We start from the raw sequence: 24,119 nt of genomic DNA, 5'->3' as shown, positions 1-24,119 counted from the left end.
TATGGCACTTGCTCTCTCGTATGGTAATGGCCTTTGCCACAAGGCCCCTCCTACAGCTGATTATTAGCGAGTTTGAAGTGCCAACACTGGCTGGTTGACGGCTTGGTGGCAGCACCATCATATGTGGCGCGGTCAGGATTCTGGAGTAAGGATGTGTGATCCTGGACTAAGACCAGGTCTTCGAGCTAGCATTCTAGCCCCGGTGCTGCCCTTCGCCTTCTCGACCCAGCCTCCAGGCTAGCTGGTATAGCCCGGTGATTTGCTGCACCAGGCCACCAGGGAATTCTCAATCCTGAGGGCTTCATTATTTCCAAACATTGGCTTCGGGCTTGACTTAGGGCGGCCGTGCTAATACAAGCTGCTCGAGAATGCCCACTTCCATAGTTAAGTCCGGGCTGGCTTTCCGCGTGAGATGAAGGGCTCGGCCTGCTGTTTGGGCGTCCCGGTATCCACGCCCAGCCCCAACGAAATCTGACCATCGTCGCCGACTGGCGCTAGCACCTACACTGCTGGGCAATGCAACCAACTTCGGCGAGATCTGCGCCACCACGGTAAACATGCCCGCCACTGCATGCTGCCGATTGCGAGCGGAAAGCGCTCGCTGACGGCTGGCAGACGCCCTCGGGCGTCCCGGACGCAGGCTGGAACGCAGGAAGGGAAAGAGCGCTGGCGTTCACGAAGTTGCACACGGCGGGACATCCATTAAGCGCCCCTGAGGAAACGCGTAGGCGCAATGAATTAAAGATTATTAAAGCGAAGCTTCAAGATGAGCTCCGGAAAGTGTTACATACACACAGTGTGTGCACTGACGGGCGAAGCTAAGCTTCGCTTCAGTTACTGGGCTTTTTCGACAGAGTTTTTCGAGGAGCGATTGGTCGAGAGGCTCAAATCATGTGACTTAGCGCGATTCTCACAGTGTCGATTTCTCTGTAAATTACCAGGGCGTAAAGCTTCGCTTCAGACTTACGGAGGCAGGGCAGACAGCCACCGTAGGGTATTTTTACTATGGACAAGAAGAGAAGCCACGGCTCTACTGCCTCGCCTTACTTAGGCGCTCCGCAGCTGGGCGCGCCGGGCCCGGCCGCGGGTGGTCTTGTTCGTCAGGGCCTCGGCGACGCCGTGGTACGCCGGGTGGGTGGTGAAGTTCTCGAACCACAGCAGCGGCGCGCCCTGGCCGGGGAAGGTGGCGGGGACCCAGCTGAAGGGGTCGTAGAAGTCCCAGATGGTGACGCCGATGCAGCCGCGGACCTGGACGCAGGCGCCGACGATCTAAGGGGTGGTCAGCTTGGAGCACAGAGGCACAGCGCGCACGCATTCGACACTCACGTTCTTGTAGGCGTCGTTCTGCTCGGCCAGGTTCGTCGCGTTGGCGGGCAGCGTCAGGCGGACGTCGAGCTCGGTCAGGGCGACCTCGACGCCGAGGCTGGAGAAGGACCGGATGGCGTCGATGTGCTGGTCGAGCGTCGGGTGGCTCTCGGCGACGAGGTGCGACTGCAGGCCGACGCCGTCGATGCGGATGCCAGCGGTCTTGAGCATCTTGACGATGTTCTGGGCGCCGGTGACCTTGGGGCCGGGATACTCGAGGTTGTAGTCGTTGTAGTACAGCTTGGCATGCGGGTCAATCTTGGAGGCAGTCTCAAAGGCCAGCTTGATGTACTCCTCGCCGAGCACCTGGTAGAAGATGGAGTCGCGGTAGGTGCCGTCCTCGTTGAGCGCCTCGTTAACGACGTCCCAGGCATAGCACTGGCCCTTCCAATGGCCGACCACGTGGGTGATGTGGTTGACGATGATCTGGCGCAGTTCAGCGGCGGTCCAGTTGGTCGCCGTGACCCAGTCGGGGAGCTGGCTGTGCCAGACGAGCGCGTGGCAGCGCAGCATGAAGCCGTTCTGCTTGGCGAGCGACGCCACGATCTCGCCCTCGGTGAAGTTGAACACGCCGCGCTCCGGCTCGGTGAAGACCCACTGCGGCGGTGTCAGCGTCATGAGGGGCGACTGGGGGGCCGGACACGGCCGGGGAGGCGCACCTTCATGCCGTTGGTGGGCGTCGTCATGTGGAACTCGCCCGACTTCCACATGATCTGGTCGTACTGCGGGTACACGGCCTCGTAGCCGGCGCGCTCGCGGAAGCCCGGCGAGTCGGTGGCCGAGCCGAAGTACTTGAGGCCGGCCTGCTTGGCGAGCGTGTTGAGGCCCTTCTTGCACGGCTTGCCCTTGTCCTTGCCCGCCAGCCCGAGGGGCAGCGAGGCGAGGAAGAGCAACGCGGAGGCGAGATGCATCGTGGAGGCAGCCGGAAACGAAACGAGCGGCAGGCGGTGATCACGGTGACAGGGTGCAGACGGGGTGCAGCGGTGCGGATCGGCGGGCGACGGGCAGCTCTATTTATCAGAGCCAGGCGGCGCGCGCAGGCCCGCGGTCCGCAATGCCATCATCCCCAGCAAATGCACCTGCATCGTGCCCACCACTGTTACCACAGCAGACCAGACCCGGATGTTGCTGTCGTCGCCAGTGCGACCTTGGTCCTGGCGGGATGCGACGCTGGCCCCGGCGACGCAGGGCTCGGGCCCTTGGCAAGTAACGTTATGCGGATGTTGCCCTACACATCGAGGCCGGGCCGCCGACCGGGCTGCTGGATGTTGGGTCCGAGCTGCTGGGCTCATTTCCCCTGCGGGAGCTAGCGCTGCTGCCATTCAGCCGATATGAGCAGCGCAGAGCGAGCCCGGGTAAAAGGGGACAGCACCGTTGGCGTGCTAATTCTGTCTGTGCACTGCAACGCATTCATCCGAGTGGACCGCAGAATGTCGGGCCGCAATGGCACGCTCCAGCTGCTGTCGCTGCGATATTGAGTAAGCCGTGTGCCAAATGTCCGGGTTGCTTCGCCGTGGCTCGAGATTGAGCTGCTGCCGGGCTGCGCGCTGCACCGTTGCGATTCTGACTTCGCGTCTAGACCCGTCAATGCGACAGGTACTAGCCCGACGGCCTCTCCACTGCACAATGCTGTTTATTTACAGACACAGTTTTGTGTGCATCCTCCTATCCCCTGTCAAGAAAACGGGGTCGCGGGCGGGGATGGAAGGATGGAAGTGCGGGGAAGCGCGCCCGAAGCTGGGGAAGCGGAATTCGCCGGGGCTACACTAGAAGCCCCTGAGACCACATTCCATTGCCCGTTGTAAATTAGCCGGCGCGGACAGCCAGCTAGCGTACACTAACTTGCTAGTTCGTGGAAAGCAGCGCATTGGCCAGGCAACCTGGAAGGCCTTCGCTCACTGCCGGAGCCCAAGGAGATTCGAGAAGGGGGCGATGGTGATGAGTGTGGAGATGATGGATTGGCGGACCGCCGTTTGCTCTTGCAGCCAGAGGGAATGCATGCATTTTGGCTGGGCAGGCGAGGGTTAGGGCTGGCCGCGTCGAATCGCTTGTCTCAGGGTGACATCATTATCACCGTGCTGCTCCTTGCTGCTCCGTTGATGTCGCCACATTATGGCGGAGCATGCATTCCCCAAAGCGTCGCGAGATCTCCAGGCGGCCGTGTTGGCCGTTGGCCAAGTGCTGTGCTAGTGTAGGAGGAGGTAGATACTGGTATCTCGTGGATGTTAGGGGGTCGAAATTCGATTTTGTTTTACGAGTTACGATCTTGGAACTGCCCCGCCGCCAACTGCCAACTGCCAAGCTCCTGCTGCCGACAGCTTGACGACAGCCCGGGCCAGACTGCAGACTTGCAGACTGCAGAGCGGCCGGCGACCTGCGCTTTGCGCCTTTTCTCTCGCCAAAGGCTCGCCAGCGTCGACTCGAGTCCATCAGCTATCAGCTATCACTTCACAGCGCAGCTCAAATCGGACATCGGCTGCTGGGCAGTCCCCATCACCGGCAACTGTCCCGGCGCCCATCGACCGGTTCCACTTTCGAACTTCCCAGTTCCCACCCCATCCCCCTCTCCCAAATCCCTGCCCGCCACGCACAATCTATCTGCACCCCTGCCCAGCCCAGCAGACTTGCCATGGCCCCGCGATACCTCGTGATCGCGCCACCCCACCCCACCCTCGGCGACACCAACACCGACGCCTATCTGCAGGCGGCGCTCGAGGACATCGTCACCAACTACCCGCCGCGCAGCCGGTATGCGCCCGAGGCGCTGCACGGCCTCTGGAGCGGGCCGACCGGCATGGCGTACCTGCTGCTGCAGGCGTCGTCGCTGCGGCCCGGCCTCACCGTCAGCGGCCGCCCAGCGGAGCACTGGGCCCGCGCCTACATCGCCGAAGGCTCGCGCGGCCACAACCTGCGCCTCGGCGCTCACGGCTGCGGTATCGGCGACGAGCGGCTGGCCTATGAGGCCGTGCGCTGCGCCGTGACCCGCGACCCGCGCGACGTGCGCCGGTTCGTCGACTCGGTCGGCCAGGTCATCGCCGTCGACGACTACCCGGACGAGATGCTCTACGGCCGCGCCGGCACTCTGTATCTGCTGCGCATGGCCCGCCACTGGGCCCCCGCCAGCAGCGAGCTCGTTGACCCGGCCATCGCCGAGATCTCCAACACCATCCTGAACCGCGGCCCGCGCTGGACCTGGCACGGCCGCCGCTATCTGGGCGCCGTGCACGGCGACATCGGCATCGTCACCCAGCTGGTCCTGACCTCGCCCTCGCTCGCCCCCCGCCTGCAGCCCGTCGTCGAGGCCCTGCTGGGCCTGCAGCTGCCCGACGGCAACTGGCCCAGCTCCGAGGAGAGCGGCGCCGCCGGCAAGGGGCTCGTGCAGTTCTGCCACGGCGCCCCCGGCTTCGTGCTGTCGCTGCTGGCCCTGCGCCCGCATTTCCCGGCCCTGCACGCCCGCATCGACGCCGCCGTCGGCAGGGCCAGGGAGTGCATCCGGACCCAGGGGCTGCTCCGGAAGGAACCGAGCCTGTGCCACGGCATCTTCGGCAACGCCCTGTAGGTGCCTGCCCATCCCCCGCGGGACCGCGCGTCGTCGTGAATGCATGCTGACGAAGCAGCAGGGCGCTGGCCGCCGGCCCGGAGCGGGACTCCTTCCTGGCCGTCGCCACCCCGGAGAGTGTTTCGCGCATGAAGAGCGCGGATCCGACCGTGTTCGAGCGCGCCGACTACGGGCGGTCGTACTCGACCACTTCCAGCTACGCCCCGTCTGCCGCCTGGGCGTGGCTGGTGGCACGGCAGGAGGAGCCCCGGATGCTGACCTACAACGACATCTAAGAGACTGACAGGCTAGACAGCGCTGGCGATTCGTGGGGGGCACTTGTTTAAGCAGCAGACTGCTCTATCTTCCATGCTCTTCTCCAGCGTTCAGCATTGGTTTCCATTCACCCCGCCGTGGGCGACAGCTGCGCCGGGTTGCGGCTAGCTCAGGGGATTGGCATCGCCCGCAGCACGACGTGAGAAGGTGGGCGAGGCTGAGTCCCGGCATCCTGCAGCGGAATAGTGAGGACTTCCATTCCCGGGTGAACCCTGTCTTCAGATTCTCGTCGCGTCGAACTTAGGCTCGGTATGTTGTCAATCTGTGCCCTCTTTCACCTGCCTCCAAGCCACACCTAGAGACGGATGGAGCGGGCAACCAGACTTGCTGTCGCTCCCTTAAGCGCGAGTCCTTGCTAGTGTCTGTTCGCACCTATCTTTAAAAGAAGGGATCATTTTTCAGAGAAAAATATTTCCGGAGGGATCAACATATTGCCTCTGACTAAGGAGACTACCTGGTATCTCGGCCACCCCCAATGGTGCGCTCTTGTAGCTCCGTTTGATGCCAAAGCCAAGAGGAAAACAGGGCTGTTGGGTGGCTTTGTCTCTTGAAGGAGTGATCCCTTAATGTCGGACTCAACCGGGGAATTAAGCTGGGTGATGGCTAGATGCATAGCCAGGAGACAACATGGCGAGGTATTACGGTCTTGGCAAATAGGCAATTCAAACAACTCCAACCCAGGGCCAGATTTGACTGACACAGGACCAATTTGCACTGAATTGCGTTGCACTAGATTGAATTGAGTCGAAGAGGTTGGAGTTGACCAGAGTCTTAGTGTCGGGTTGCGGAGGACTCGCTCGAGTTCGGCGCGCACTGTGCTGCCATCGATCTGTGGGACGACTCCAGGCCGGTGACAACTTGCCGATTAGCTCATCCGCACACGTGGACGCTCGCGCTTCGGCTGTCTCGTGGCCGAGGGCCGGGTTGGGGGCCAAGCGGGCGCAGATGGGAGTGGTGCTTACAAAGTTAGTGTACGACTCCACTCCTGTGCTACACTTTGGGGGCTGCAAGTGATGCGGTGTGGAGGCACAGTTCGCAGCTTGGCATAAGCGTTGCGCCACTACCTTCTTAGTGTACAGTTTGTTCAACACCCGGTGCGTGTAAGAGCTTGGCATATAGCTAACAGCCTGCCCGCCTTGACACTCCTCGTCTTCAAAAACCCTCCTCTGCGGTTGCTCTTTCATAGCGTGAGTCGTCACAACTTCTTTGTGCACTATCCGTCCGTACGCACGTTCTGGCCAACAGCCGCCAAGCCCCTCTGCGCTCCTCTCGAGTCTTCAGTGTCGTAACCGAAACCGACATCCGCCACTTCGCTCCCTTCGAGAATGGGCGCTCCCGTGATTCTGTGCGGCAGGACCGAGGCCATTGGCAGCGGCGTCATCGCCGATCTCAAACCCGAGTTCGACGGTCCGTGGCTTCCGCTTGCACGGCAGACGAAGCCAGAGCTGACAGAGGCCGCGCAGTGATCCATTTCATCATGAACCAGGAGGCCGGCGCCACCCAGATCCCGGCCATTCTCCGGGGCGAGCAGGAGGTGGAGACCCAGTCGGCGCTGGGCAGCCACGACTACTCGAAGAAGCCGGTGGCCGTCATTCTGGGCGGCGGCTACGACGACGCCGCTATCGAGGTCATGATGCGGGCCGCAGCCGGCATCCACCCCATTCCCTGGCTGCGGCCCGATCTGACCATTCCCGCTCCTGCCGTTAGCAGCCCCGGCTACGGGAAGGCGCTTGTCGAGCGCATCAAGGTGGTGCTGGCGCAGCTGGAGAAGGACGGCAAGATGCACGACGAGAAGGTTGTCCTGTACTGAGCCTGCCCGTACGCTAGTCTGCTGGAATCACCAACCCGGCTTCTGGGTCGCTGTCCGAGATCTTTTCTTTGCCAATGTCGCTCTGCTTACCGTGTTGGCCGGTTCTCATTACCGCAGACATGGTCATGTATCTGGTGCTATTCCCGTCTCCTGAAGTCCCGTAAGCCTAGACTCTGCAGCCCGACATCCCTCGATCCCAAAACCAAGTCTAAGCCTCAACTTCCCCGGGCCCTATGATTCCCCTGCCTTCGGCAAGCCCCTTGCACTGTACCCACTACACTGGTGTAGTACATATGTGCGTGAGCCGCATGAGTGCGTGCACCTGCAGCCGCTTGGCCCCCAAACCACTCGGACGATAGCCGAATGTGCTTCTTCCAGGCACACCCGACTGGTTGGGGGCCGGACCCGACATTCTAGCTCAGGGTATGTGATTCCGGAGCCGGAACCTTCGTTCCCGATCTTTAAAAGCCAACACCATGGAGATGCAGTTCGCTCCGATTTCCGAGAGCGTAATCCAAACTACCTACTTAAACACGTAGGTGACCTCTCTGCCGCCGCTGGCATTCTCCAGGCCCCTCGCCTGCACTTCCCCTTTCCCAATTAGAGTCTAGATAACAAGGTCTCCTCGACGTCATGTCTGCAGCCGCCGGGGGAGCCGCCCCCCGCAATGTCCTGATCGTCGGAGCTGGATTGGGCGGCTTGTGCCTCGCCCAAGGCCTTACGAAGCACGGTATCCGCTGTTCAGTCTTCGAGCGCGACGACACGCCCGACGCCCGCGCCCAGGGCTACAGGATCAAGATCTTTCCGGACTCGGTGCCCGACCTGCAGTACCTGATGCCGCCGGAGCTGTTCGCCGAGTTCGAGGCGCAAACGGCAGAGACCGTCATGACTGAGACGACCATCAACGCCATCGACGGACGGGTGCTTGCACGCCGTGCCCTGCGCGGCCCCAAGCCATGCAATGTCGACCGCGGATTCCTGAGGCGAGTGCTCCTGCGGGGCCTCGAGGACCGCATCCATTGGGGCAAGGAGGCGACGCGCTTCGAGATCAACGAGCGCAACGAGGATGGCCCGGTGACGGTGCATTTCGCCGACGGCACCTCCGCGTCCGGCACGCTGCTCGTCGGGGCCGACGGCGGGCGCTCGCGCATCCGCGCAAAGCATGTGCCGCACCACAAGCTCGTCGACCCGGAAGCCGTTTGCATCTACGGACGCACGCATCTGACGCCGGAGCTGCAGCGGCGCATCCATCCCCGGCTGCTGCGGGGATTTACCGTCGTGCGCGACGTGGCGCCCGTGGTCCAGCAGATCATCTTCAACTCGGAGCTGCCGGTCAGCATGTTCGTTGAGCGCATGCATTTCCCGCACCGCGGCGAGCCGGGACGCGAGGACCTGCCCGAGGACTACGTGTACTGGTCGATGCTGGCCCCGTCCAAGCTCCTGGGTCTTACCGAGCAGATGGTGGCCAGCACCTTTGCCTCCAGAACGGCCAAGGAGCTCGCTCTGATGCTGACGGAGGAGTGGGACGACTCGGCGAGATGCCTGGTCGAGCTCCAGGACGAGACGTTCGCGGCGTCGCTGCGCGTGATCTCGTCTACGCCGGATCTGTCCGAGTGGGCGAGCTCGCAGTTTGTGACGCTCGTCGGGGACGCCATCCACGTCATGTCGCCGGCCGGCGGCGTCGGCGCACCCACGGCAATCAAGGATGCCGTCGCGCTGGTGCAGGCGCTTGCGGGGTCGGACGGCGGCTCGCTGGCCAGCATCAAGGCCTATGAGGCGGCCACGCGAGAATCGGCTAGGCGCAGCATCGAGAGGAGCTTCCGCGGGGGGAAGGTTTTATACGGCCAGCCGCCACTTGAGCAGTGCAGAGTGTTAGAGGGTGCTTAGCGGCGTGTTCCTCGCAGTCTTTCAACTCCGAGTCAGCGGGTCTCAATCGACGTTGTGTGCTTTGGGCCATCCAGCTGCGCATTAAGCTGACCTCCACGACTGTCCGACTTCTCGGAAAAGCTGAGCGGCAACATGCAACGTATGTAGCAGAATACCTAGCATACAGCATGACTTAGTGCCAGGCAATCTAAAGCAATGATGGCCTCAAAAAAAGGGGCGCTATGGGCGCAACGCGGGATTGGCGATCAATCTCTGCTCGTCAAGATAGGTGCGTTTCGATACGAAGCCGGGTATTGACAGCGGTGCTATCGACGATACACGCACCTAAGGACGTGCTACAGGCATGCTACACTATTCGAAGCCAGGATGGCACAGCTGACCGGAAAAAAAAAAAAAAAAAGGAAAAAAGGAAAACGGGAGCACATGGTAGAACCCGGGGCTGGTGAGGTGGGCGGAGAACGTCAGCTAATTAAACCGCATCGCGACCAAGCCTTCACCATTGAGCCTCTTTTACAGCTTCAGGGAGCTATGAGCGCTCGTCAGTCGCCGAGGCGTTGCATCTGATGCTTTCAATAGCAGGTCGCTGGCGTGTTTGCCCCAACTTGACGCCTGTTCCTTCAATTCGCAGCTTGACGGCGGTAACGCCGCGAGCGAGGACGGGCCGAAGCCCCTATCCGGGATAGCCGAAGTTCGCCATCCATGAAGCAACAGTAGACAGATCTTGCTGATCCCACCCGGCAGGTCCCGAGCTCTCGAGCAACTGCTGCCAAAACGCCCAGTCCACGGTGGCATCCATGTCGTCGACCAGCGGCAGCGGATAGTCACCCTGGTTTTGCGGCACAGCAGCTGCCACCTCCACGTCACCCGTGGTCGACGGAGGAGGAGCAGGAGGATTCTCGACCTGCGCGAGGCTCGGCGCGCAGGCGAATGCCGGCTGCGGGGCGCCCCGTTCGGCCAACAGCTTGGCAATGCAAGGCGGTTCATGCGGCTGGTCGAGCGCTGCCGCCCGCGCGACCGCGCACCACCGGCTCCACGACTTCAGGGTCAGGTCCCCGAGGGCAGAGTACAGCGGGTCCGACGTGTCCGTGATGAAGCAGGGGTGCAGTTCGTAGACCTGGTTGATGACGTCCCAAGCAACGTCGACTATCGGGCCGGCAGCCCGTCCCGGAAGAGTGCTGACGAGCAAGACGAAGGTCTCGAAGGGGAAGAAGTTGGAGACGTGCCAGATGTAGCGTCGAAGCGACGGAGTGGAGTTGGCCAGGATGTCGAACTGGATGACCTTCAAGCTGTTCTCGAAGATGATGTGGAGCTGGTCACGGCCGAGGTCGGCATCTCGCTCGGGTTGATGGATGGGGTCGTAGACCGACAGCCTCAGCTGGCTGACGGCCGATTGTGCGAGGTAGGTGGTGAGGAGGTTCAGAGGCACGTTGGTATCTATTCCGCGCAGGTACTTCTCTTCCAGCTGGCACTCGAGCTCGTCGATCGACTTCATGAACTTGGTTTTGGACGACTCGCCGGGCGGGGTCGGCCCCAACAGCGAATCATTTTGGATCATCCAGGTGCCGATCTCGTAGCGGACGGAGCAGAACACCATGTCTGTGACGCTCGTCGAGGGTGGGGGAAGCGTGCCCATGGAGGGAACAAGATCGCTGTCGTTGATGTTGATGGGCTGCTTGATGTCGCGGAGCAGGTCGCCATCCGGCCTCATGGATGCCCCAGCGAGCTGGGCAGCACGCCCATCTAAGATGACAACCTGCCACCAGACGCGACGGCGCATCTCGGCCTCAAAGGGCGACAGCCCTTTCAGCGAGCTTTCACGGTGCAGGCCCATTCGCTGACCGATACGCGTCGCCAATCCCGTCAAAAGCCACAGGATCGAGTGGTCGCAGAGGTGGCGCAGGGCCAGCTGGGCAATGTTAGGTAGTTTGCCTTCACCAAGGGCGGCATGGCCTGGAAGAAGAGCTCACCAAGTACAGCACGAACGCTTGGAAGACTTCGAGGTCGGTCGACCGCAAGAAGTCTACCCTGTTCAGCGCTTCTTCGGTGGCGCGGCAGTATTTGTCGAGCAACTTCTCTTTGGTGTCGCCGAGGACTCTCCGGCAGTCATCATCGGGCATGGAGACGACAGCGAGAAGGTAGATGGCAAACATCAGTGCTTCCGTGGACCGGGCCATCGAGGAAGGCTCCGAGACCGCCCTGAGGATGGTCTCCTGCACCGAGGGCGCATGAAGCAGCTTGGTCAGGGGGTGCACGTTGCTGAGGAATGCCTGCCAAAGGTTGAAAGCCTGAACCGCCGAGGGGTGCAGGAGTGCCAGGTTGTCCAGTCTCTGCCGGCCGAAGAATAGCGCTGTTTCCGAAGACGAAGCATTATCCCGGCCGGAGCTGGCGGTCGACGCCGGGCTGCCGACGCTGGCGACATCATTTGTCTGGAGCTGTTGTGTCGAATGGTCGATGACGGTTAGCCGAGGGAGCGTGCAGGGGCGGCAGTGCCAGCTTACCTCGTTGCCCAAGGTGGTCCACAGTTTGTTGCTGGTAGGAGCGTGAGAAAATGGCCAAGAGACGGGAGCCGAGCCAGGGGCAGCGCGGAGCGGCACGGTGACTTACTCCTCCACGTAGCGGCGGCCGTCTCCGCTGACGATGACCAGGCCGCCCCCTGCGTCCGGGTTCGGCCGGGCCGGGGCGGCAGCAGAACGCCCCGCGCGCGAGCGGCCGTCCCCGGAACGGGGGGAGCGTGGGGGCGGCCGGACGCAGTCCTTGCCTGTCTTGATGCAGTAGGCGCACGGCGCCTGGCCGGTGCACCTGATCTTGCGGTGCTGGCACGGAACGCACGAATGGCCTCTCGTGATCCGGAATTCGTTCATCGCAGGGGGGCCGGGTCGTTAGAGGGCCGACGACGCGCAGCCGCTGTGGCACCGACGGTGCCGCGTCGCTGACCGAGGACGGGTTCGTGTGCGTGCGGGCCGGAAATAGCTTAGACCAACACAGAACGGTCCGGTGGCAGTTGCGGCGCGGTCGCGATGACTTACCTCATTTCGTGGCAGACTTGATCTGGCTTGGTCCGGCTAGATCTGGGTACGTGGAACCCTTTGTTGGTGCGGGCTGGGGCGCTCGGGCGATCGATGCGCAGCCTACTCCCGCTCAGCGTATGACGGGGATTGCTAAAGACCGAGCTACCAATGAGACGCTGGCCTTCCTCCCAGACGGTACCCACCGCGGGACCGCTCTCGCGGCGATCTCCCTCGCTTCGCGCCGCCAGAACGGATATGCCAAGACGTCGCTGCTGGCTGGGAGTCAGCGAGCGCCCAGCTCGTCCCATCAAACATTCCTTTCCCGTCTCTCCCGTCCACCATGACGATCAGCATGGGGCCAATGAACCCGGGGGCGCGGGACCGCGGTGGAGGTGGTGCAGGGCGCTGCAGTGGCCGGCGCCGCTCTCTCCTGCTCGGCCGGGACCGCATGATGGAGGCCCGCCACTCGACGCTCCCTCCCGGCAGCCTGCATGCCCGGCCATGCCCCACGCCGGGATAGCAATAAGAACCACAAACCCACCGCCGGGAGCTGTCTGCATGTTCAACTCCAAAGACCAACCCATATCGCCTTCCCTCTTCCCACATCGACTCTGCTGCGAGAAATTCGACGAATCCTAAGCATGGATGGGCACGAAATTAGCGAGAAGAAGGGACTCCCCGACCGGCCCGACCCGACCCAGAACACCTCCCACGACGAGCCTCGCGATGCGGTTCCTGACACGGCTCCGGACGCGCAGGCCAAGGAGAGCGGGAGCGGCGGCGGCCCTGAAGACGAGTCGCGGTACCCGCACGGCCTCCGGCTGGCCGTCATCATCTTATCCAACATGATCGCCATGTTTCTCGTGGCGCTAGACCGGACCATCATCGGGACCGCCGTGCCGCGCATCACCGACGACTTCCACGCCCTGCAGGACGTCGGCTGGTATGCGGGCGCCTACCTCATCACCAGCTGCGCCACCCAGCTCCTCTGGGGCCGCATCTTCACCTTCTACAGCACCCAGGCCGTCTACCTGAGCGCCATCTTCCTCTTCGAGGTCGGCTCGCTGATTTGCGGCGTAGCCCCCAACTCGATCGCCTTCATCTTCGGCCGCGCCATCGCCGGCGCCGGGTCCGCCGGCATCTACTCGGGCTCGACCATCCTCATCACCGAGGTCACGCCGCTGTCCAAGCGGGCCGGCTACGTCGGCATGATGGGCGCCGTCTTCGGCATCTCGTCCGTCATCGCCCCGCTCATCAGCGGCGCCTTCACCGACCGGGTCACCTGGCGCTGGTGTTTCTACCTCAACCTGCCCGTCGGCGGCGCTGCCGTGGCCGCCCTCGTCTTCATGTTCCCCAAGCGCCCGCCCAAGCAGCCCGTCCCGGCCGCGCAGCAGGTCCGACAGCTCGACCCGCTCGGTAACCTCGTCTTCCTGCCGTCCGTCGTCTGCCTGCTCCTGGCCCTCCAATGGGGCGGCTCCACGTACGCGTGGAACAGCGGGCGCATCATCGCCCTCCTCGTGCTCGCGGGCGTCCTCTTCATCACCTTCGTCGCCATCCAGGTCTGGCAGCAGGAGAACGCGACGGTCCCGCCCCGGCTTTTCCGCCAGCGCAACGTCTGGCTCGGCACTCTCTTCGCCGGCTGCATCGGCGCCGTCATGATCACCTTCCTCATCGCCCTGCCGATTTGGTTCCAGGGCATTCGCGGCACCGACGCCGTCGCGTCGGGTATCGACACCCTCCCGCTCGTTTTGTCGCTCGTCTTCGGCGCCATGGTCTCGGGCGGCTTCATCAACGGCGCCGGCTGGTTCAACCCTGTTTTCTTCTCCTCCGTCGTGTTCATGGCCGTCGGCGGCGGCCTGCTGACCACCCTGGACCTCGATACGGCCACGCGCACCTGGATCGGCTACCAGATCATCCTCGGGCTCGGCATCGGCCAGGGCATGCAGCTGGCCAGCCTGGCCGCGCAGGTCGTGCTGCAGCAGAAGGACGTGCCGCAGGGCGTGTCGCTCATGTTCTTCGCCCAGTCGCTCGGCGGCGCCGTCTTCGTCTGCATCGGCCAGTCCGTCTTCACCAATGCTCTGCAGAGCCGGCTCAGCAGCTTTGACGGCCTCGACGTCGCCCGGGTCGTCGCCACCGGCGCCACCGAGCTGCGCAGCGTCATCCCCGCCGACATCTTGCGCCCCGTGCTGGTCCAGTACAACGCGGCCCTGCGGAACTACTTCTACGTCGGCCTGTCAGCGGCGTGTTTTGCTGTCCTGCCGTCGCTCGGCGTCGAGTGGAAGAGCGTCAAGGACAAGGAGTTGGTGCATTGACGGGGCGGATACGTGAGGGCTCGGAGATGTTAGGGGGGGGTAGAGGTTGTAAGCTTCCGCTAGATACCATGTATTGAAATTAGCTGTATCCTAGAGCAGATAATAATTCCTAGCCTAGAACCGTCGCTATTGTTACGAGGATAATGTGCGGCCTGCGTGAACCCTTGTCCTGAGCGCTTACGTGGGTAGTGGTCCTTCTCTACTTCCCTCGTCAGTAGCATAATCTGATCTGTGACTTGAAGGTTCTGTCCTTCCATCGCGCAGCGTGGTGGCCCTGGTGGATAGCTGGAGGGCAACGCAGTAGCACGCCGACGACCTTCCAGACCTCGGGTTGATGCTGTCGGCGGTTGCAGCGGCCAGCTGAGGTTGCGAGGACGTGAACTCGCTCCCCGCGTCGACCCTGCGCTTTGCTCACTGCCTTGACTCTCTCCCAAGCTGCCACACCGAGACACTGGGATCGTGGGGGCTCTGCAGCTGGAGGGGCGAGGAGCCAGCCTGTCTCGTAGTGCGGACATGGAACTGACGTCTTGGATGGATGGAAAGTTCTGGTTCCGTGTTCCACGAGAACGCCAGCGGTTGCCGTCCACCCGCCGTACCACGCTCCTCGCCTCTTCAGCGAAGAAGACGTTGACGGCATTTTGGACGGGATCGCGGGTACGCACAGCTGGCCGTCGACAATCCCGATCATTTCCGGCTCGTCAGGCAACGTCGTCGAGGCGCTGACCTTCGGGAAACTCCTCCGCCGGGCCGTCCGAGGACATGCTCATCCTGCCGCCCGACCTGACCAGTGTCTCCCGCGCCATTGCGCGGCTCTTTGAAGGGCCAAATGCGCTCGCATCATGCACCCTCCTGACCATTGGAACGTCACTCGGCACTGGCATCCTCTCTTCTCTCGATGCCCGGTGCAAAGGCTGCTGCACCATCGACACGAGCATCGGCGACGCCATCCCGCGCACTGCCGCCGCCTCGCCGTCCCCCCCCCACTGGCCGGCCCCACGAGTCAAAAATCGCCATAATAGGCATGTCCGGCCGCTTCCCGGACGCGGCCGACCTCTCTGCCTTTTGGGACCTGCTCTACCGCGGGCTGGATGTGCATCGACAGGTCCCCGAGGAACGCTTCGACGCGCGGCGGCACTACGACGCAACGGGGCGGCGTAAAAATACGAGCAAAGTGCTCAACGGGTGCTGGATTCGCGATCCCGGGCTGTTCGACGCGAGGTTCTTCAACATCTCTCCCAAGGAGGCCGAGCAGTCGGATCCGGGGCAACGGCTGGCGCTCGAGACGGTGTACGAGGCGCTCGATATGGCGGGCGCGGTGCCGGACCGGACGCCGAGCACACGGAGAGAGCGCGTGGGTGTGTTTTACGGCATGGCCAGCGACAACTGGAGGGAGGTGAATAGCGGGCAAAACGTGGACACGTTCTTCATCCCAGGTATGTCGCGCCCGGCACAGGGCCCTCTGCCCCTCTGCGCCTCCGGCTTGGATCCGGCGGCTGACCGGCGACATCGGCGAGAGCAGGCGGAAACAGGGCATTCACGCCCGGCCCACTAAATTACTACTTCAAGATCAGCGGACCGAGTGCTAGCATAGACACGGCCTGCTCCTCCAGCCTGGCGGCCATTCACATGGCTTGCAACTCGCTCTGGCGGAACGACTGTGACACCGCCATTGCCGGCGGCACCAACGTTATGACCAATCCCGACAATTTCGCGGGCCTGGACCGGGGCCACTTCCTGTCGAGAACAGGTAAGCCATACAGGGACGCGTTGGCGACCGCAGGCTGACGAAGTATCCCCAACAACCCGTCTGTTAGGCAACTGCAATACCTTTGATGACGGGGCCGATGGCTACTGTCGCGCCGACGGCGTGGGAACCGTGATCCTCAAACGGCTCGAAGACGCCCAGGCGGACAAGGATCCCATCCTAGGCGTCATCCTCGGCCGATTCTGCTCGATTCACCAGGGCCCATCGGGCTTGGGAAGTTGCCGCTTAGGCTGTACGACTTCCTCGACGCAGCGGGCGTGTTCGGTATGGATAATCCCCACAGCGACACCGGCGGCAGCACCAAGGTGCCCGAGTTGTTGCTCGTCCACTTCTTGGCCTTCGTGGAGGCGCTTGACCATTACGTTCCCGTGACGTGGGAAGAGTCGTTGCGAGAGAGAGGAGCAGTCGGACCCTCAGCGGCTTTACTGCCGCCAAGGACGTACTTGCTTTGGGCCGAGGACGGCGTGTGTAAGGAGGCTGGAGACCCGCGACCGGAATATCGCGACGACGACCCGAGGGAGATGCGGTGGCTGTTGGAGAACCGCACTGACTTCGGGCCCAATTCGTGGGATGTCCTTCTTGGCGCGCAAGGAGAACTGGTGATTGAGAGGATTGCCGAGGCTAATCACTTCACAATGCTAAAGAGGGGTAGGAACCCGAGTGCTGTCTCGGCTTTCCTGGGGTGAGCGTTTGCTTCGTAGTTAGTTGGACAAAACCGTGAAACGCACACGGTGTCATGGGCCGGATTCGAAGCTAACACGTGGGTTTTCCTAGCCGCATAAATCTCTCAGGTCATGCCGCGAGTGCAAGTTGAGCAGTCTCTTACGTTGACCTCCGTACCAACCACGAGAGGTAACTATCGGAACTTGCTAAACGGGCCAAAGAGCAGACAGACATTGGCTCTGCGTAGACCGAGCATCTATGCTCACAATCCAACAAAGTCGAAAACGGCAGCGAGTTCGTGTTTTTGGGCTGACGGAGAGCAGAGAGTTGTGCCCCGTCATCTGTCTCAACTTGGAACTCCCAAGCTTGGCTAAATACAAGTGAAGACGCGCAGGTAGTGTCAGAACCGGAGCCATGGACTCGGCCCAGCCCGGCGCCCCGGGCTGGAACCTACACCGAGATTAGGATCCACCAGGCTGGGCGCCCAACTACCGCCCAACCTGCGCCCTCTCTTCCACAGTCTGCCTAAATACAACCCGTTCAACACCACGTGTGCACATCCACTGTTGAGCGCCTGCATCGTGATAGCTCCATTCTGGCCGATCCCGCGCAGCGGTTCCAACAGGTACACCCCAAAGAGGGAGTCTTAACGATGTACTGCCCGCTTGTGGCATAGGACGAGATGATAGCAGGCATCATACCTAAACAAACATTATCAATGAGAAGCGGCGTCTCTCTTTTGATTCCTGCATGTGCATATACACTAGCGCATGTGGTGTTGAGGGTGGCGATTCGGCAGAGGAGGGAATGGGCCAGACCGTCCATATCAATAAGAAGTGCCACGCTCCTAGATGCCTGTTGGAAGATAAAATATCCGACGGTCACTACTACCCCGGAAGTTGGAAGCGAAGACTACAGTACAACACGTCGATGTGGACACTGTGCTAACCATTGGGGCTTCATCTGTCAGCATTGCTTCAAGCAAAAGAGCATTTGCAGAATCCGCTAAGCTTGGTTGGTTCCTTTGCTGCCTTACCTTTTACTATAACAGACACGACCAAGCGTGACAATGAGACACCATTTCTCTCGAAACAGCCCATTGCGCCCCCGGGCTACCCATCATTCCAGTGCCTTAGCATTTTGTAAGTCACATCGAAGCGAAGTGCCGTGGCCACCGTCCAACAGTGCCTTGTCCAGAGCACACCCGGGAAATCTGGTAACCCTGTCCAAGATGTCTTCTCCCACATCCCGGCGTGCAGCCCTGTCCGGTTTCCATTCCACCGATACCCCGCGTTCCACCTGCCCCTTACTGGTCTGAGAATGGAGACTGGTTGCCAAAAGCAGGTAGGCAAGCAACCCACTTTCGCCCCCGCCCCCGGATTCAAGGTACGGGGATAACTGACCAATATAGGGGTTTGGTCCGAGAAGCACAAGGGTGGTTATAAGTGTCGAAGAGTGCAGCTGCTCTTTTGCTTCACTTTTCTTCGGGAGCTACCGAACACTCCTGTTTCCCGATCTTGTCTTCTCTTTGTCTGGTTTGCTTTGTGGACGACCTTCTGCCCAACATGGACAAGCTGGACGCGCCGAATAACACAGCACAGCATGTCGAGGGACCGCCCACGGACCCCAGCGCTATCGAGGCATCGAAGCCCGAGGCATTCTACGTCGAAGACCGTGTCGCCCTTCTCACCGAAGAGCACCGTCAATATCTGCTGGCTCGCCATGGCACGCTGGATCTGGACCCTATCCCAGATATGAACGACGCGGACCCGTACAATTGGTCGGGCTGGAGAGTATGCGCTTTTCTGTTTGTTGGCCTGCCTCGATGATTGGCGAGTACCTAACATGATGTTGCTGTTGCAATAGAAAACCATCAACCTCACTCTCGTCGCTTTCCATGCTATGATGAGCACTTTTACCGCCGCGTCCATCATGTCAGCGTTCGTCGACATCTCGGCAGACTTGGGCGTGAGCCTGCAACGTACCAGCTACCTGGTCTCGCTGTTCATCGCCGTCCTTGGTGGAGCGCCCCTCTTCTGGCGACCGTTATGCAACCGCTTCGGACGCCGGCCCATATTCCTGTTGTCTGTGCTCTGCAGCTTGGTCGGAAACGTTGGGTGCGCCGAGAGCCACTCGTACGCTACGATGGGTCTGTGCCGGGCGATTACTGCCTTCTTTATCAGCCCGGCTGCCGCGATCGGCAGCGCTACCGTTGCCGAGACGTTCTTTAAGAAGGACCGCGCGCGGTGCATGGGATACTGGACCTTGATGGTGACCATTGGTGTCCCCATCGCGCCTTTCATCTTTGGCTTCGTTGCTATACGCGTTGGATACCGTTGGATCTACTGGATCCTCGCTATTGTGCGTTCCTTACTTCTTCCTACTTGCATTTGGTGTGGTCCACATTACTAACGCGAGACACTGGCGTCTTTACAGGTCAATGGCGTTCAATTCATCCTCTACCTCTTCTTCGGCGCCGAGTCCCTGTATATGCGTGGCGAGAGTGCTACACATGAGGTGACTAGCGTTAAGCAGAGCCTTTTCAAGTTCGGCCGCATCGACCCAACCCCGCTACGTCTGTGGGACTTCGTCCAACCCCTCAGCTATGCTGCAAAGCCCAGCGTCATGATTCCCGCTGCCGCCTATGCTATGATCTTCCTATGGGGCAGCGTCATGCTCACCATCGAGATGCCCCAGGTTTTCCCAGAGCAGTTCGGCTTGAATACGCAACAGGTCGGATTGAACTTTCTGGGTGTTGTGGTTGGGTCCATCCTAGGCGAGCAGATTGGTGGTTTCATTTCCGATCGCTGGATGTTGCTGCGGCAGAAGACATCAGGACAGTACCCGGCTCCCGAGTACCGTCTGTGGCTCAGCTACATTGGTCACGCTCTGACCATCTGTGGCGTTGTTGTCTTCTGTGTGCAGACCGGCAATGCTGGCAATAGCTGGAACATTACCCCCATTGTTGGTGCTGCAATTGCCGCCGCCGGGAACCAGATTGTCACCACTGTCAACGTCACCTATGCTGTTGACTGCTATCGCCCGGACGCCGCCAGTGTCGGCGTCTTCATCACCTTCGTTCGTCAGGTCTGGGGCTTCATTGGTCCCTTTTGGTATGACAGTCCCCCCCCACTCGATGGTCACTGATGTAAACTAACCCCCATCAGGTTCCCACAGATGTTTGAGAACGTGGGCTGGGCTGGCGGTGCTGGTATTGTTATTGCGCTGATCGCAGCTGTCGGTATCATTCCCACTATGGTATTGCAGTGGCGCGGAGCGAATTGGCATTGAGGGGATGTCGCTCCGAGGTTGGGGTTTTATCGCGACGGCGCCGGCTGCAGGGTTTTGATGAGGATTCATCGGGGCGGGCGAGGCATGGCGGGGTTCGCACAGTCACTCCGGCGCCGCGCCCGATGATTAGGGGGAGGACGACTCGAGTTCTTTTTCCCAAACTGCTAAAGAGTATCGCCTCAATTTGAATCATACCTAGTTATGGTCAAGCTAGAGTGGAATCACTTCAGGTCTGTCCCGCCAACTGAGCTTCGCGCCGTCTTCTTAGCCAAGACGTTGTATCTAAGCTCAGGAATGACTTTCTGGGCCTCGTGGTCGACTTTGAGCTGAGATTCCAAAGTGTACCTAACAGGAAAGGTGGTTTGATTCAGCTTTGGAAGGGCTGGCCTCTAGGTACAGCACATGCAGCTGCGCTTTCGCAGCCCGCTCTCCAAATCCCTACCCACAGATTTGAGTGGTTTCAAGCCTCCCCCACTGCCCCACTTTCTTATCTGCAGCTGTAAACTGCAAGGCAGGCTCAGTGAGGGGCTGCCCACAGATGCATCCCATCCTTTTAAAGCAAAGGGTTTAGCTGCTCTATTGCTCTCACAATCCTACACCGAAAAATCTTTCCCACCTTTCTGTAAATACCTTTGGCTAAGTATAATTTCGTTTACGCTGCCTTCTATGTTCCTCCTTTTTTTATATCATTTTATTCTATTTTCAAGTAAGCCTAGTAAGGTCAAAGATTCATTTTCAGCGCTATCCTTACTAGCTATGGAGGTCAAGCCGAATGATAGCGCTACCACTACACGACAACCTCATATTGAGGACAAAACACAAAGTGGGGCTGCAACGCCGACTACGGCCGACTTCGCGTAGCTAGACGATAGCGTAAGCGAGTCTAGTTCTAAGTCGACGCCAAGTTTCCGCATATATAGCGCTAGAAGCACGTTATATAGGTATATTCGACGAGTTCGCTCTCCGTCTTTGGGCGAATTAAACGTATACAACATTGACCTCGATAGCGACGAACTGTACTATCCCCAAAAGCCCATTCCACAGGAATGGACCCAACTAAGGACCGTTTTCGAGGACGGCACTACGACCAAGTTGATTGTTGCCTAGTCGATAGAGTATAGGGTGTCTAAGTCAGGGTTGGAAAGGATTGTTCTACTATCTCCCCTAAGACTCTCGCTCTCATCCTATTCCACTAGCTAAGAGAGGAAAATGCATTTCCAATGGCTATAAGTCTAAGTTTAAACGATTATAGTAACTTTGATCTACAAATAACTTTTAACCGCTAGCTAGATATATCTAGCCTACTTCGTCTTATAACGATCTCGAGCCTACTTTTTAGACATTGGAGGTAACTTATTAAGGTTCCCTATCTTAGGTAATCGATCTATATCAAATATCTAGATAGGCAAGCTGACCTACAAGATACAAAGCGGTTCGTTCTCAACTGCCTCTTTATCTTAATAAGGGTCTAAGCTACTGCCCTCTTGTTTCTTTGGAATATTATAAGAAAGAAGGTCAAAACTGTACGAAAACAACCTAGACCTAAGTAGGAGCGAATAGAGTCGGACATTCTATAAGACCGGTTCCTAGTTCTAGAAATAGGGCTAGTGCTCTTCCTCGGAGATATAGGGGAGGACCGCTTCTAAACTTAGACATTGCTAAGGACCATTTATAGATATAACGTTAGCGACGAGTATAAACTATCCTAAGTCGTATATAAGATAGCTATATATTACACACCAATAGTCCTTGGTAACTATCTAGCGGTAAACGTATAAGGGTAAGAAAGATAAATGCCTCTCAGCCTCATCAGCTAATAAGGCGACACTCCTAAACACTAGTATATATTACAAAAGTATATTAATATAGTCTATCTTCCTACAAAGGGGTTCCAAGTAAAGTTCCCCTTTTAAAGGAACGCTCGTCACCCCTAACTATAGTATAGTCATAGATAGCTTTACTACAATTACGTGTAACAAGTGCCTAAGGATAAAAAGAAAAGATAGGGTCCTCGCCATTATTATAGAACTTAATATAAAATAAATAAGTATATAGAAAAGAAAGGAAACTAATCTATATTATACCCTATATAGGTTTTTATATCTGTTATTTCGTCCTATAGCAAAGTTTTCTATTGTAATATATTTATTTATTTATTCTACTTATCGAGATCGACTATATTATCACTAATATAAAGGTCGTCTCTTCTAGCCTTAGATACCTTTATTGCTATTTTACATTTAGTAGAAGCAAGCGTCTTCTTAAGTTTTTTAGAAGGATATATCAACGTCTCCTATACCTTATCGTCAATAGTTACTTTATACTAATACTTAGTAGCAGTGACTTTAGCTATTTTAGCTTCTAACGTTGAATAGATACTTTTATTATACTAGCTTTACAATGTCTTAGCTAACGTTGTCGATACAACTAGCAACGTAGCTTTAACGACAAGTACCTTAGTAGACGTTCTCTAAGTAGGCGGCTATATAGTCTTAGTAGAGTATACAATCATTATAGTTATAGTATAGCTAACCTTAGGCGCTACCTCTTAGCGTCTAATAGTTTAGATAGCTATAGTAGCCTACTTTGCAACGTCTATCTTTATAACGGATAAATCTACTACAATAGTTCGAGACTCAATAGTTGAAAGGCGATGCTCAATATCCTATATACACTACACTAGCCCTATATAAACGTCGTTGTATATATTTACTACTATTCGAATAGTGGTATTAATCTCCTTTCGAAGTACGTTGTCTATATAACAGAGTTCTATTATAGTTTTATCGTAAGCCAATTGTATATCGCTAATTTTCCCTATCTAATAAAGGTATATATCGTCTAGGTTGCCCTAGAAGGTAAAGCTATTAAGGTCTACGTTACCAACTTTCCTATTTACGTCTAAGGTGCTAATATACTTTGCCGATTCTACTACAATTTTCTCGACTTCTTTAATGTAAGCTCGGTATTTCTAAGTAAACTATAGCAGATCCTTAATAAACACTTATATAGCTTTTATATCTACCTAAAGAGATTTAATTATATTATCGCTTATAGTAACTATATAGCTAGCACTGTTTACTATATCTATAGCTCTAGCGTTATTATAATATGCAAGCCTAAGCTCTTCTAATATTACGTTGATTATAGGGTTGCCCTCTCCTTTAGGTAAGATATATTGTAAAGCAAGGATCTTAATCGCTATTAGTATCTAGCTCGCAATAACTATACTAGTCTCCTAAAACTCTTTAAAGGCCTTTTTAATTATACCTTTAATTCTATAAATATATAAGTTATACGTAAAACTAACAAGTTTATTACTAAAGTCCTTTTTTAAGACTATACAATAGAATCTAACGAATTATATTATAAGTTTAGCTATATATTCCTCATTATAGCCAAAGTCTATATATACGTAAATAAGTACTTCGCTTATAGTTACAATATATTTATTCACAGCTTTTATAAAGTAACGAGAATATCTATAGGATATACAAGTCTCCTAGAGTTCTAAAATACAATATAGTTCAGTAGCTACGTCTTCTTCGTCGCTAGTGTACTTAGCTCTATCGTCGTTAGAGGCATCTTAATCGTTATTAGTTATAACGGCCTTATTCTTAGATATAATATATAGAACTTACTATACTTCCTTACACTATATATAGGCAGATATAACGTTACTAATATTAGGATACTAGATTCTAAGTATATATTAGAGAGGCTACTCTCCCTCTATATACTTATATGTAAAGAGAGCTTCCAAATGCTTTTACACTATATTACTGTTTAGCGCTTTATCATTGTCCTTAGCAACTTCGTACTCGTTGTTAGAGACTCCCATTGCCAAATAGTGCTTAGGGTTAGGCTAAAACTTGCAACAAAATTTATAAAAACCTCTAAAATACATTAAGCTATCTACAATCTATCTAGAGTTGAAGTCTGCTTTCTTATATCTATTTTTGTTAATTAGTTATAAATTTTTAAAGTTGAGGTGTTTAAGAAATTAAAGGAGGCTGCCAAGACTAGCGGCTCCACTTTTCCTATTAGCAATAACCCTTTTTAGCGAGGCTCCTAAAACAGCTCTACAATATATTAGCAATAACCCTTTTTTGATAAGTGCGACCTACAAAATGTTAGCAATAAC

General features: G+C 57.2%; 8 protein-coding genes across 8 annotated transcripts; 6 read left to right on the top strand and 2 right to left on the bottom strand.

Annotated features, from left to right (window-relative positions):
- Positions 1-686: 686 nt before the first annotated feature.
- Positions 687-2,767, bottom strand: THITE_2118148 (glycoside hydrolase family 10 protein). The gene is made up of 3 exons (XM_003654874.1): positions 2,025-2,767; positions 1,327-1,962; positions 687-1,269 (listed from the first exon to the last, which is right to left on the bottom strand). Exons 1-3 carry the CDS (start codon positions 2,274-2,276, stop codon positions 1,048-1,050), a joined length of 1,110 nt encoding a protein of 369 aa, XP_003654922.1. The 5' UTR covers positions 2,277-2,767; the 3' UTR covers positions 687-1,047.
- An 892-nt stretch (positions 2,768-3,659) lies between these two features.
- On the top strand, positions 3,660-4,939 carry THITE_2118147 (uncharacterized protein). The gene has a single exon (XM_003654873.1). The coding sequence runs from the start codon at positions 3,995-3,997 to the stop codon at positions 4,922-4,924; it is 930 nt and encodes a 309-aa protein (XP_003654921.1). The 5' UTR covers positions 3,660-3,994; the 3' UTR covers positions 4,925-4,939.
- Positions 4,940-6,264: 1,325 nt separating this feature from the next.
- On the top strand, positions 6,265-7,056 carry THITE_2118145 (uncharacterized protein). Its single transcript, XM_003654872.1, has 2 exons — positions 6,265-6,646; positions 6,703-7,056. The coding sequence occupies exons 1-2, from the start codon at positions 6,565-6,567 to the stop codon at positions 7,047-7,049; spliced, it is 429 nt and encodes a 142-aa protein (XP_003654920.1). The 5' UTR covers positions 6,265-6,564; the 3' UTR covers positions 7,050-7,056.
- Positions 7,057-7,682: 626 nt separating this feature from the next.
- On the top strand, positions 7,683-9,542 carry THITE_2145703 (uncharacterized protein; the record flags this gene model as incomplete). Its single annotated transcript, XM_003654871.1, has 2 exons — positions 7,683-8,918; positions 9,513-9,542. 2 exons carry the CDS (start codon positions 7,683-7,685, stop codon positions 9,540-9,542), a joined length of 1,266 nt encoding a protein of 421 aa, XP_003654919.1.
- A 64-nt stretch (positions 9,543-9,606) lies between these two features.
- THITE_43844 (uncharacterized protein) lies at positions 9,607-11,797 on the bottom strand (the record flags this gene model as incomplete). Its single annotated transcript, XM_003654870.1, has 5 exons — positions 9,607-10,842; positions 10,904-11,368; positions 11,435-11,465; positions 11,541-11,698; positions 11,762-11,797. 5 exons carry the CDS (start codon positions 11,795-11,797, stop codon positions 9,607-9,609), a joined length of 1,926 nt encoding a protein of 641 aa, XP_003654918.1.
- Positions 11,798-12,585: 788 nt separating this feature from the next.
- Positions 12,586-14,256, top strand: THITE_2090091 (uncharacterized protein; the record flags this gene model as incomplete). Its single annotated transcript, XM_003654869.1, has 1 exon — positions 12,586-14,256. One exon carries the CDS (start codon positions 12,586-12,588, stop codon positions 14,254-14,256), a length of 1,671 nt encoding a protein of 556 aa, XP_003654917.1.
- A 1,009-nt stretch (positions 14,257-15,265) lies between these two features.
- On the top strand, positions 15,266-16,204 carry THITE_13940 (uncharacterized protein; the record flags this gene model as incomplete). Its single annotated transcript, XM_003654868.1, has 3 exons — positions 15,266-15,689; positions 15,773-16,003; positions 16,071-16,204. Coding segments are annotated over 3 exons (789 nt in total), but the record flags the coding sequence as incomplete, so codon positions are not given.
- A 2,045-nt stretch (positions 16,205-18,249) lies between these two features.
- THITE_2145700 (uncharacterized protein) lies at positions 18,250-19,975 on the top strand (the record flags this gene model as incomplete). The annotated part of the gene is made up of 4 exons (XM_003654867.1): positions 18,250-18,477; positions 18,551-19,045; positions 19,121-19,797; positions 19,852-19,975. 4 exons carry the CDS (start codon positions 18,250-18,252, stop codon positions 19,973-19,975), a joined length of 1,524 nt encoding a protein of 507 aa, XP_003654915.1.
- Between the last annotated feature and the right edge of the window lie 4,144 nt (positions 19,976-24,119).

This window comes from Thermothielavioides terrestris, chromosome 4 (assembly GCF_000226115.1).
Source record: "Thermothielavioides terrestris NRRL 8126 chromosome 4, complete sequence".
Lineage (NCBI taxonomy): Eukaryota > Fungi > Ascomycota > Sordariomycetes > Sordariales > Chaetomiaceae > Thermothielavioides > Thermothielavioides terrestris.
This window is presented reverse-complemented; position numbering and strand designations above follow the sequence as displayed.